Source organism: Bubalus kerabau, chromosome 12 (genome assembly GCF_029407905.1).
Source record: "Bubalus kerabau isolate K-KA32 ecotype Philippines breed swamp buffalo chromosome 12, PCC_UOA_SB_1v2, whole genome shotgun sequence".
Classification (NCBI taxonomy): Eukaryota; Metazoa; Chordata; class Mammalia; order Artiodactyla; family Bovidae; genus Bubalus; species Bubalus kerabau.
Genome location: NC_073635.1, coordinates 76,364,071 through 76,376,742, shown reverse-complemented (window position 1 = coordinate 76,376,742; position 12,672 = coordinate 76,364,071). Strand labels below are relative to the sequence as shown.

At 42.9% G+C, this 12,672-nt stretch overlaps 1 protein-coding gene across 1 annotated transcript in view; it reads left to right on the top strand.

Moving 5' to 3' along the window:
• LOC129624674 (ATP-binding cassette sub-family C member 4-like) overlaps positions 1-12,672 on the top strand; it is a 160,010-nt gene that overhangs the window by 29,493 nt on the left and 117,845 nt on the right. The window contains 3 exon segments of the mRNA XM_055542836.1: positions 569-732; positions 4,499-4,624; positions 7,088-7,337. Of these exon segments, the coding sequence (XP_055398811.1) occupies positions 569-732; positions 4,499-4,624; positions 7,088-7,337 (540 nt within the window).

Below are 12,672 nucleotides of genomic sequence, written 5' to 3'. Positions count from 1 at the left end.
ACTGATCTTATGCATAGATCACATTACCCAGGGCTTTGTAGCTGTTGGTCAGATCTGTGTTGCACTAGATACTTCTCTTTCAAGTATTCATTCATCAAACATGAAGTGAGGCCTCTGCTCACTTTCAGGGATGAGCAAAGCTTAGTTTTTGCCCTATAGAAGCCACAGCCTATCAGGGAGCTAAATACACAAGTAATTACTGGAGAAAGTGGTAGGTACCATAATATAGGCTTTCCGGGGATGCCACGGTTCCCCAGAGGAAACAGGGGCTAAACTCTGGAACAGAGAGCATTTGGGGAAGCCCTGAGCTCATCTGTGTTGTGCACAAGATCCACATCTTCAGTGCTGCTGGTCTGATTCTCCTGGGACATCCCTGAAGCCAGCCCTGTGCTGCCCCTGAAAGGCATTATCTGGGGTGGACACTTGGATTTCTGCTTTAGCAGTTTTAAAACCCACTGAGATCATTTCTGTTTAGGTTCCTTTTGTTCCTTCAGAGCATATTGTTTCCATACCGTATCCTTATTGGTTTTTACACCATTATAAGAAGGCTTTGTCTTTCTCTCTTAAGGTAACAACGTTCTTGCACTATCTGTGGGTGGGGCCACTGCAGGCTATCGCAGTGACTGCCCTGCTCTGGATGGAAATAGGAATGTCGTGTCTTGCTGGAATGGCGGTTCTCATTATTCTTCTGCTTTTGCAAAGCTGCTTTGGGATGTTGTTTTCATCACTCCGGTAAGAGAAACACTGATTTTAAAAATTGATAATCTGTAGGTTTTATTCCTAGCTTTTTAAGGAATCTCCATACCATCTTCCATAGTGTCTGTATCAATTTACATTCCCACCAACAGTGCAAGAGTGTTTCCCTTTCTCCACACCCTCTGCAGCATTTATTGTTTATAGACTTTTTGATGAGGGCCATTCTGAGTTTTGAATTGCATTTCTCTAATAATGAGCAATGTTGAGCGTCTTTTCATGTGTTTGTTAGCCATCTGTATGTTTCCTTTGGAGAAATGTCTGTTTAGGTCTTTTCCCCATGTTTTGATTGGGTTGTTTGTTTTTTGGTATTGAGTTCTATGAACTGCTTGTATATTTTGGAAATTATTCCTTTGTCAGTTGTTTCATTTGCTATTATTTCTCCCCTTTTGAAGGTTGTCTTTTCACCTTGCCTATAGTTTCCTTTGCTGTGCAAAAGCTTTTAAGTTTAATCAGGTCCCTCTTGCTTACTTTTGTTTTTATTTCCATTACTCTAGGAGGTGGGTCAGAGAAGATCTTGCTTATATTTATGTCATCTAGTGTTGGGCCTATGTTTTCCTCTAAGAGTTTTTATAGTTTCTGATCTTACATTTAGGTCTTTAATCCATTTTGAGTTTATCTTTGTGTATGGTGTTATGACCCAGCAATCCCACTCCTAGACATATACGCTGAGGGAACCAAAATTGAAAAAGACACATGTATCCCATTGTTCATTGCAGCACTATTTACAATAGCTAGAACATGGAAGCAACCTAGATGTCCATCAACAGATGAATGGATAAAGAAGCTGTGGTACATATACGCAATGGAATATTACTCAGCCATAAAAAGGAATACCTTTGAGTCAGTTCTAATAAGGTGGATGAACCTAGAACCTATTATACAGAGTGGAGTAAGTCAGAAAGAGAAAGATAAATATCATATTCTAATGTATATATATGGAATCTAGAAAAATGGTACTGAAAAATTTACCTACAGGGCAGCAGTGGAGAAATAGACATAGAGAATACACTCGTGGTCATGGGGAGAGGGGAGGAGAGGGTGAGATGTATGGAGAGAGTAACACGGAAACTTACATTACCATATATAAAATAGATAGCCAACAGGAATTTGCTATATGGCTAAGAAACTCAAACAGGGGCTCTGGATCAACCTAGAGGGGTGGAATGGGGAGGGAGATGAGAGGCAAGTTCAAAAGGGAGGGGATATATGTATACCTATGGCTGATGCAGGTTGAGGTTTGATAGAGAACAACAAAATTCTGTAAAGCAATTATCCTTCAATAAAAAGATAAAAAACATTCAATAATATGTAATTAACATGATAGTTGCTTGATGCTTTTGTTCAAAAACAAGACCAACGCCTTCTCTAGTCTCTTCTTTGTGTGGGTTGTAGACCCTTCAGACTTAGCCAGTGGAGGCTCCAACCTTATGCTGAAGGCCTATTTGAAACAGGAACAGTGAAGGCATTCACTGGCTCCTCTTGGCACTGTATCATAATAAGTAGAGTCCTTCAGCAGAATTTGCCCATGTCCAAGTTATTTCAGTTCAGTTCAGTCGCTCAGTCATGTCCGACTCTTTGCGACCCCGTGAATCACACAGCACGCCAGGCCTCCCTGTCCATCACCAACTCCCAGAGTTCACTCAGACCCACATCCATCGAGTCAGTGATGCCATCCAGCCATCTCATCCTCTGTCATCCCCTTCTCCTCCTGCCCCCAATCCCTCCCAGCATCAGAGTCTTTTCCAATGAGTCAACTCTTCACATCAGGTGGCCAAAGTACTGGAGTTTCAGCTTCAGCATCATTCCCTACAAAGAAATCCCAGGGCTGATCTCCTTCAGAATGGACTGGTTGGATCTCCTTGTAGTCCAAGGGACTCTCAAGAGTCTTCTCCAACACCACTGTTCAAAAGCATCAATTCTTCAGTGCTCTGCTTTCTTCACAGTCCAACTCACACATCCATACATGACCACTGGAAAAACCATAGCCTTGACTAGATGGACCTTTGTTGGCAAAGTAATGTCTCTGCTTTTCAATATACTATCTAGGTTGGTCATAACTTTTATTCCAAGGAGTAAGCATCTCTTAATTTCATGGCTGCAGTCACCATCTGCAGTGATTTTGGAGCCCCCCCAAAAATAAAGTCTGACACTGTTTCCACTGTTTCCCCCTCTATTTCCTATGAAGTGATGGGGCCAGATGCCATGATCTTCGTTTTCTGAATGTTGAGCTTTAAGCCAACTTTTTCACTCTCCACTTTCACTTTCATCAAGAGGCTTTTTAGTTCCTCTTCACTTTCTGCCATAGGACTTCCCCAGTGGCTCAGATGGTAAACCGTCTGTCTACAATGCAGGAGACCTGGGTTCGATCCCTGGGTTGGGGAGATTCCCTGGAGAAGGAAATGGCAACACACTCCAGTAGTCTTGCCTAGAAAATCCTGTGGACGGAGTAGCCTGGTGCAGGCTACTGCCCATGGGGTCACAAAGAGTCAGACATGACTGAGCGACTTCACTTTCACTTTCATTTTGTGCCATAAGGGTGGTGTCATCTGCATATCTGAGATTATTGATATTTCTCCCGGCTATCTTGATTCCAGCTTGTGCTTCTTCCAGCCCAGTGTTTTTCATGATGTACTCTGCATATAGGTTAAATAAGCAGAGTGACAATATACAGCATTGCTGTACTCCTTTTCCTATTTGGAACCAGTCTGTTGTTCCATGTCCAGTTCTAACCGTTGCTTCCTGACCTGCATATAGGTTTCTCAGGAGGCAGGTCAGATGGTCTGGTATTCCCATCTCTTTCAGAATTTTCCACAGTTTATTGTGATCTACACAGTCAAAGGCTTTGGCATAGTCAATAAAGCAGAAATAGATTTAAATATTGTTAAATAGTGATAATCTTGTAGGCCCATTTCTCACCACATATATTTTTGTTATGCTTATGTTGGAGCCTTTTCAGGTATTATGTTCATGTTTCCATTAAATTATAAGCACCCCAAGGGCCAGGCTGATCTTCATTGTGTCTTCATGAAGCCCCACATTCACAGCAGCACATGTGATAGAAAAGAGGCTGCTGGTGAAAAGCGTTCTGCTGCTGAGTTAGACTAAAGCAGGTTCCAGAGAGTTGGAGGTGGGTGGTTGTCAGGTGATGGAGATGTTGTGCTATTTGAAGCTCATTGAGTTCTTGTGTGTGTTGTGTGTGTGCAGGTCTGTGCTTGGTGTCTTTCTTTATTTGGAATTTCCTGTCTTGTCTTTGCTGTGGAGAGATTTTCCTTATCCTTCGAGGCCCTCCTCCATTGCTACCAGGTCTCTGAAGCTCTTCTTGTTTTCCTTTCCTGGTGGAATTAAGTTCCATATTTTATGCTCCCCAGAACTTCTCTCCTTTTTTATTATAGCACAAACATTGTCTTCCTGGGTGTCTTTCTGCCTTCCCTACCTGACTGTGACCTCCTTGAGCAGATAGATGGTTTGTATCTGACTCATTTCAGGTCTTCCCTAGCCAAAGCTGCACATTCTCCAAGTTACTTCTTGAAATGGGCTGAATGGTTGACTTCCTAATTGAAGCCTTCTTCTCCATCTGTGCTTTGAGTAGAATCTGCCTGTGTTCTAAGTGCAAAAGGGCCATAGAGAACCATTTGCTTCCTGGCCACCACCCCTCACCCCCGCCCCAATGCCCACTACTGCTGTTGCTAAGGAAAGCTGGGCTGTGGTCACTAAAGCTCATCTGTCACATCTGTCCCCTCAGGAGTAAGACCGCAGCTCTCACAGATGACAGGATCAGGACCATGAGTGAAGTCATAACTGGCATCAGAACAATAAAAATGAATGCTTGGGAAAAGTCATTTATAGGCCTTATTACCAGACTGAGAAGGTAAGTTTATATATATAGATGTCACTCCATATTTTCATGCTTTATTTCCTATTCTACTGGATGCTTTAGATGTCTTACCAAAGAAGTATTTAAGTTCACCAATACTTACTATTCACTGCATCGTCCACATGTTACAGGAAGGTTAAGGAGAATGGTGGAGACATCATTTAACCTGCTCTTCCATTTACCATATTCTCAAAGGAAAAAATACATATGCTTCTTAGTTGTATAGAAATGAAATTCTAAGTAGTTCTCAATACCTCGAATCTCAATAAGCAATGTCTTTAAGATAGTATTTGAGACAATGACATTCAAATTAAGTTTGTAATTTATGTTGATGGCCCATAAATGGGGAGATTATAGAGATTGGTGTACCTATATCGAGCCAAACTATATGAATCACTATTCTTTTTTCTTAATTAATCTATTTGCTATTGAAGGATAATTGCCTTACAGAATTTTGCTGTTTTCTGTCAAGCCTCAACATGAATCAGCTATAGGTATACAAATATCCCTTCCCTTTTGAACCTCCCTCCCATCTCTTTATTCTTCGTTGTGTTTAGTCAGTCTGTATGCAGGTCAGGAAGCAACAGTTAGAACTGAACATGGAACAACAGACTGGTTCCAAATAGGAAAAGGAGTACGTCAAGGCTGTATATTGTCACCCTGCTTATTTAACTTATATGCAGAGTACATCATGAGAAACGCTGGGCTGGAAGAAGCACAAGCTGGAATCAAGATTGCCGGGAGAAATGTCAATAACCTCAGATATGCAGATGACACCACACTTATGGCTTAAAGTGAAGAGGAACTAAAAAGCCTCTTGATGAAAGTGAAAGTGGAGAGTGAAAAAATTGGCTTAAAGCTCAGCATTCAGAAAACGAAGATCATGGCATCTGGTCCCATCACTTCATGGGAAATAGATGGGGAAATAGTGGAAACAGTGTCAGTCTTTATTTTTTGGGCTCCAAAATCACTGCAGATGATGACTGCAGCCATGAAATTAAAAGACGCTTACTCCTTGGAAGGAAAGTTATGACCAACCTAGATAGCATATTGAAAAGCAGAGACATTACTCTGCCAACAAAGGTCCATCTAGTCAAGGCTATGGTTTTTCTATTGGTCATGTATGGATGTGAGAGTTGGACTGTGAAGAAGGCTGAGTGCTGAAGAACTGATGCTTTTGAACTGTGGTGTTGGAGAAGACTCTTGAGAGTCCCTTGGACTGCAGAGAGATCCAACCAGTCCATTCTGAAGGAGATCAGCCCTGGGATTTCTTTGTAGGGAATGATGCTGAAGCTGAAATTCCAGTACTTTGGCCACTTTGTGCGAAGAGTTGACTCATTGGAAAAGACTCTGATGCTGGGAGGGATTGGGGGCAGGAGGAGAAGGGGACGACAGAGGATGAGATGGCTGGATGGCATCACTGACTCGATGGACATGAGTCTGAGTGAACTCCGGGAGTTGGTGATGGACAGGGAGGCCTGGTGTGCTGCGATTCATGGGGTCGCGAAGAGTCGAACACGACTGAGCGACTGAACTGAACTGAACTGATCCAACTCTTTGTGACCCTGTGGACTGTAGCTCACCAGGCTTCTCTGTCCATGGAATTTCCCAGCCAGGAATACTGGAGGGGTTGCCATTGCTTTCTCCAGAGGATCTTCCCCACCCAGGGTTTGAACCTGTGTTCCTGCATTGCAGGTAGATTCTTTACCACTAACTAATTCATGAATTACTATTATTCATTTCAAAAGGAGCTATGAAAATACTGTCCCTTTTGTTTTGTTTCATGTTTGTAGACTATTTTTCCATCTTTTATATAAACATCTTATGATCATTTCTCTGACTGCACCTTGTCACATCTGACTGCACATTTCTGATCCCCCCTCCCCGCCACTGCTGGGAATACACTCCCATGTTCCTTCTTCTCTGGCCTGCTCCAAGCCCGACTGACTCCAACTCATCTTCTCAGGGTCCACATGTGTGTGACTTGCCCTGACTCCACTGCTCTGGGTTACATGCCTCTGCTCTGAGCTCCCATGGGAGCTGTGCTGACCATCTCTGTCTATTATCTCCCAATTTTGTGGTTGCTAATTCTCTTCCCCCACAGGTTCATGAGCCCTGGAGGAGACAGGCTGTGTCTTTCTGTGAGGAGCCTGGCACAGGACTTGTGATTATGAATGTTGAATAAATGTTCAAACCTAGTCTGATTGACCCAAAATGTTTAAAAGTGTGACTTTAATCCTCCCCTTACTTGAAAGAGTGAAGTGATTATGAAGTCTGTGGTCCTGGTGTTTGGGCAGACCCCTGGATGTGGACTATGCTAATGTCTCCATGATGTGAGGGATGGTTTATTTTAATCTGTGTCTACTCCCTAGAAAAGGGCTACTCACATGGGGCACTGAATTCATGTCTTGTATGTTGATGCTTTTTTTAAATCCTATGTCCTACTTTCTTTTCTAGAAAGGAAATTTCCAAGATTCTGAGAAGTTCCTACCTTAGGGGCATGAATTTGACAACATTTTTCACTGTGAGCAAAATCATGATTTTTGTCACCTTCATCGCCAACGAGCTCCTTGACAACCTGATCACAGCCAGCCAAGTGTTTGTGGTGGTGACGCTGTTCGAGGCTCTGCGGTTCTCGAGCACCCTCTACTTCCCCATGGCCATCGAGAGGGTGTCAGAGGCTGTTGTCAGCATCCGAAGAATCAAGGTTTGGTGAAAAATAACTTTTTAAAGTTATAGGCGGATTTGACCTAAAATACTTCCTTTATATGGTGTCACTGTGTGCCAGTTAGGTAAGATTCAACTCTTTCAGTGCCAAGCTGGCAGTCTTTCCAAAGTGTACGTTTTTCCCTCTTTTCTTAGGTAAAGTGTGTTAAAAGTATCATAAGATCCATGAATGGGAAAGACTAGAGATTTATTCAAGAAGATTAGAGATACCAAGGGAACATTTCATGCAAAGATGGGCACAATAAAGGACAGAAATGGTATGGACCTAATAGAAGCAGAAGATATTAAGAAGAAGTGGCAAGAATACACAGAAGAACTGTGCAAAAAAGATCTTCATGACCCAGATAATCAAGATGGGGTGATCACTCACCTAGAGCCAGACATCCTAGAATGCGAAGTCAAGTGGGCTAAGGCCACTTGAAGGAAGCATCACTATGAATAAAGCTAGTGGAGGTGATGGAATTCCAGCTGAGGTATTTCAAATCCTAAAGATGATGCTGTGAAAGTGCTGCACTCAATATGCCAGTAAATTTGGAAAACTCAGCAGTGGCCACAGGACTGGAAAAGGTCAGGTTTCATTCCACTCCCAAAGAAAAGCAATGCCAAAGAATGTTCAAACTACTGCACAATTGCACTCATCTCACAGGCTACTAAAGTAATGCTCAAAATTCTCTAAGCCAGGCTTCAACAGTACATGAACCTTGAACTTCCAGGTGTTCATGCTGGTTTTAGAAAAGGAAGAGGAACCAGAGATAAAATTGCCAACATCTGCTGGATCATTAAAGAAGCAAGATGGCTCCAGAAAAAGATCGATTTCTGCTTTATTGACTATGCTAAAGCCTTTGACTGTGTGGATCACAATAAACTGTGGACAATTCTGAAAGAGATGGGAATACCAGACCATCTGACCTGCCTCCTGAGAAACCTATATGCAGGTCAGGAAGCAACAATTAGAACTGGACATGGAACAATAGATTGGTTCCAAATAGGAAAAGGAATATTTCAAGGCTATATATTGTCAGCCTGCTTATTTAACTTACACGCAGAGTACATCCTGAATAATGCTGGGCTGGATGAAGCAGAAGCTGGAATCAAGATTGGAGGGAGAAATATCAATAACCTCAGATATGCAGATGACACCACCCTTATGGCAGAAAGTGAAGAAGAACTAAAGAGCCTCTTGATGAAAGTGAAGGAGGAGAGTGAGAAAGTTGGCTTAAAGATCAACATTCAGAAAACTAAGATCATGGCATCTGGTCCCATCACTTCATGGCAAATAGATGGGGAAACAGTGGAAACAGTGTCAGACTTTATTTTTTGGGGGACTCCAAAATCACTGCAGATGGTGACTCAGCCATGAAATTAAAAGACGTTTGCTCCTTGAAAGGAAAGTTATGACCAACCTAGATAGCATATTAGAAAGCAGGGACATTACTTTGCCAACAAAGTTCCATCTAGTCAAGGCTTTGGTTTTTCCAGTAGTCATGTATGGTTGTGAGATTTGGACTGTGAAGAAAGTTGAGCACTGAAGAATAGATTATTTTGAACTGTGGTGTTGAAGACTCTTGAGAGTCCCTTGTATACCTAGGAGATCCAACAAGTCCATCCTAAAGGAGATCAGTTCTGAGTCTTCATTGGAAGGACTGATGTTGAAGCTGAGACTCCAATACTTTGGGCACCTGATGTGAAGAGCTGACTCATTTGAAAAGACCCTGCTGCTGGGAAAGATTGAAGGCGGGAGGAGAAGGGGATGACAGAGAACAAGCTGGTTGAATAGCATCACCGACTCCATGAACATGGGTTTGGGTAAACCCTGGGAGTTGTTGATGGACAATGAGGCCTGGTGTTTTGCAGTCCATGGGGTCACAAAGAGTCCGACACGACTGAGCGACTGAACTGAACTGAAGATCCGTGCTCATTTATCGGTAGTAATATTAATAGCAGCAACACAGGCCCTTGCCATGCAGTGATAGCTGCAGGACGATTCAAATGTCTAAAAGCAGGAGATGCAAACAAATTGCATCTCTTGTGCTGACTGGAATGTCTAGGCAGTGACTGGGCACAGTCCTGGGGTGACTTGGATTCCTCTCTGGTCTGGGAGGGGAGGAACTTGCTGAAAAGTCCCTGTTCCCTGGGCAGGAAGCATGGCCTCAGATTCACTTAGTTCTCTGTGTTTAAAAGTGGATTTTTTCCACCAAAGATGTTTTATTGTTGATTTCTGATCTCTGCATTTTTGTTCCTGTTCTTCTTTTACTTCGTGTCTAAGCCTCTCTCTAGCTGCCTTTATCTTTTCAAATGTGTGATTCCCACCATGCCTGTTGTCTCCTTTTTTAAACTAACTGTCCCTAAATAGTCAGGGGTATGGATCTGAGAGTTGGACTGTGAAGCAAGCTGAGTGCCGAAGAATTGATGCTTTTGAACTGTGGTGTTGGAGCAGACTCTTGAGAGTCCCTTGGACTGCAAGGAGATCCAACTAGTCCATTCTGAAGGAGATTAGTCCTGGGTGTTCTTTGGAAGGACTGATGCTAAAGCTGAAACTCCAATACTTTGGCTACCTCATATGAAGAGTTGACTCATTGGAAAAGACCCTGATGCTGGGAGGGATTGGGGGCAGGAGGAGAAGGGGATGACAGAGGATGAGATGGCTGGATGGCATCACTGACTCGATGGACATGAGTTTGGGTGAACTCTGGGAGTTGGTGATGGACAGGGAGGCCTGGCGTGCTGCAATTCATGGGGTCACAAAGAGTTGGACATGACTGAGTGACTGAACTGAACTGAAATAATTTTTATCATGAAAACAAGGGCCTTGCACACAGTAGGTGCTCAATTATTTCTATTTAAAATGAAGATTAAATTGTCTCTGTGAAAATGAATGATTTACTATGACCTCATCAGCCCAAGAAATCTATTTTTCTCTAAGTGATGAAGGCAGACCCATGGTCTTGGCACTGAATGACTCCCATAGGATTGTGAAAGATTTTAACTTCAAAGCGCTAAAAGTTTTCAGTGACTTTTGCATCCAGTAAAATGTGTCTCTAAGGTTATCTTATTCACAGAGCAGCTTTAGGTTTTTCATTACCACCACTGGGAAGTCAGTCTTTTTGGCTGCAGTTCTGATGTGGATACTTTCCTGCATAACCTGTTCTGGGTCTGCACTTCATGGCTCTAATGGCCATTTAATTTCAGCTTTTTCATCAGAGTGAGTCCTGGAGAAAAATCCTGCCAGCACTTCAAGCACCTTTTTTGTTTGGAAGTGGGAATTTCTGTTCTAATGTACACACATTGAGTGTTGATGTCTTGGTGACACACTTACGCTGAAATTGTATCTGATTCTGTGTAGACAAGGTATATAACATATACATTACTCTCCATGGTCCTTGGTCTTTTTAATTAATAGAAATTGATATATGCCAGATGAGAAATTCAAGCAAGGCTTTTTGAGGCTTATGCTGCACCACAAAGTATGAAAACAAAAAACTGATGCCCGGTTGACTCTTTGAGAAGGGCGGGCTGGTTCCTTAAGAGGGGTGAGGATAGGGGAGGTTTGGTGGTTTGAGCCAGAGGGGTGACTTAAGTGGTTTGCCCACCATCTTGTAGGTGCCGTGTGCTAAGATCACACACAGTTCCCTGCATTTGCTCCCGGCAGCACAGAAATGGCAGTTGGCTTGTGGGGTTTTTGTATCTTATTGTTCGTAATTGCCTTTGCGTGTGTGCAGTTATGTTTAATCCCTTACAATTTCTTTGTATTTTGTTGCTCAAGGAGATGTTTGTCCAGGTGCAAGCGCTCCTATAAAGGACCCTGGGTCCCAGCCTCTCTCATAACATTTTTCTTGTTGCTGCGTTAGCTTTGACTATGTAAGGCTGTAGCCATGCTACAGTGGTTGGACTCATTTGAACAACCATACAATCTGATTGTGTAAGACTCAGTCTTAGCTAGAGTTGGGACTATATAAGTGCATAAATGACATAGTGTCTCCCCTCTATGTAGCTTAATATTCCTCTGGGGATTCAGAGGTAGGGAGGGCAGTACCAGCTGGGGATGTGCTGAGATGGTTCCCAGTAAGGTTAGTATTTGAGATGGGCCAGAAGGAAAGATGGGGTCAGGACTCAGGGTGTCCGAGTAGAGGTCACCTGGGGAGTGTGGACTTTGGTGCTGGTCAGTCACTGGGGGCGTTAAGTGTGGTGGACACTCTTGGAGGTGCTGTAGAGAGATCAGGAAGGAGTGTTGTGTTTGGGGTCAGTTTGCTGGTGTTGGGGAAATCTCAGGAAGGAATCAGAAAAAGAAAAGTATCAGTGTTTGAAATGATTAATTAGTGAGTGAGATTCTGAAATTATATTGTTTTGAGAGGAAAGAAGAATTGGGAAAGAGATAAGCTGTGGTAGAACAGATGAGAGCTCCCACATGGCTGACGATGGGAGAAGTGGTGTGGAGAGAGGACTCGGGCTGCAGTGGTTGAGAGCCTGCAGAGAAGTCCTCAGACCACTACCTGTTCATCTTGCCTCCTGCTGGACATGGGTTTGGTGTGGACAGAAGTAGCTTTGCCTAGTATTAGGTTCTCTGTGAGCCTGGATGAGAGGAGGAGGGAATGAGAGGATCAAGTCTCCCGCCAGCTGTCTTTGAGAGAAATGCAAGGATCCTGTCTTTCTTTTCCTGCACAAGGGTTTTCACGTTCAGTCTTTACCAGTTTTTCTTTTGAAGTAGAAGTTTTAAAATCACATTTATGGCTCTGAGGCATGATAGACGGGGTGTCAAGGACTTGAAGAGTCTTTATGTTGTTTAAGGTAGTAGATTACTATTTGTGTGTTGTTTTCTTTCTCAAACATCCTCACATGCTTGTTTCAGTTGACCCTTTGTTGGTAAGAATTCAGTTTGCCTGTGGGTGCCAGAGTTACCCATTTAAAGCTGATTACACAGGTCATGTGTTTTTCTCTCATGCAAGAATCCTTATAAAGTTCTGTATGAGATTCCTGCTGCTACCATTACAAATTACCACAAACCAGGTGGGCTGAAACCACAGGAATGTATTGTTTAACCATCCTGGAGGCTAGAAGTCTGAAACCAAGGTGTCAGGAGGGTCAGAATCCCTCTGAATTAGATAAGGGAGCATCCTTTCTTGCCTCTGTTAGCTTTGAGTGGTTACAGACAAATCTTGGCATTCCTTCACTTGTAAATGCCATCATTCTAGCCTCTGTCTCCATCATCAGGTAGCTTTTTTTGTGTGTGTGTGTGTTTCTGTATATCTGTCTCAGCATCTCTCTTAAGGACACTGATCATATTGGATTCAGAGCCCACCCTACTCCACTGTGATCTT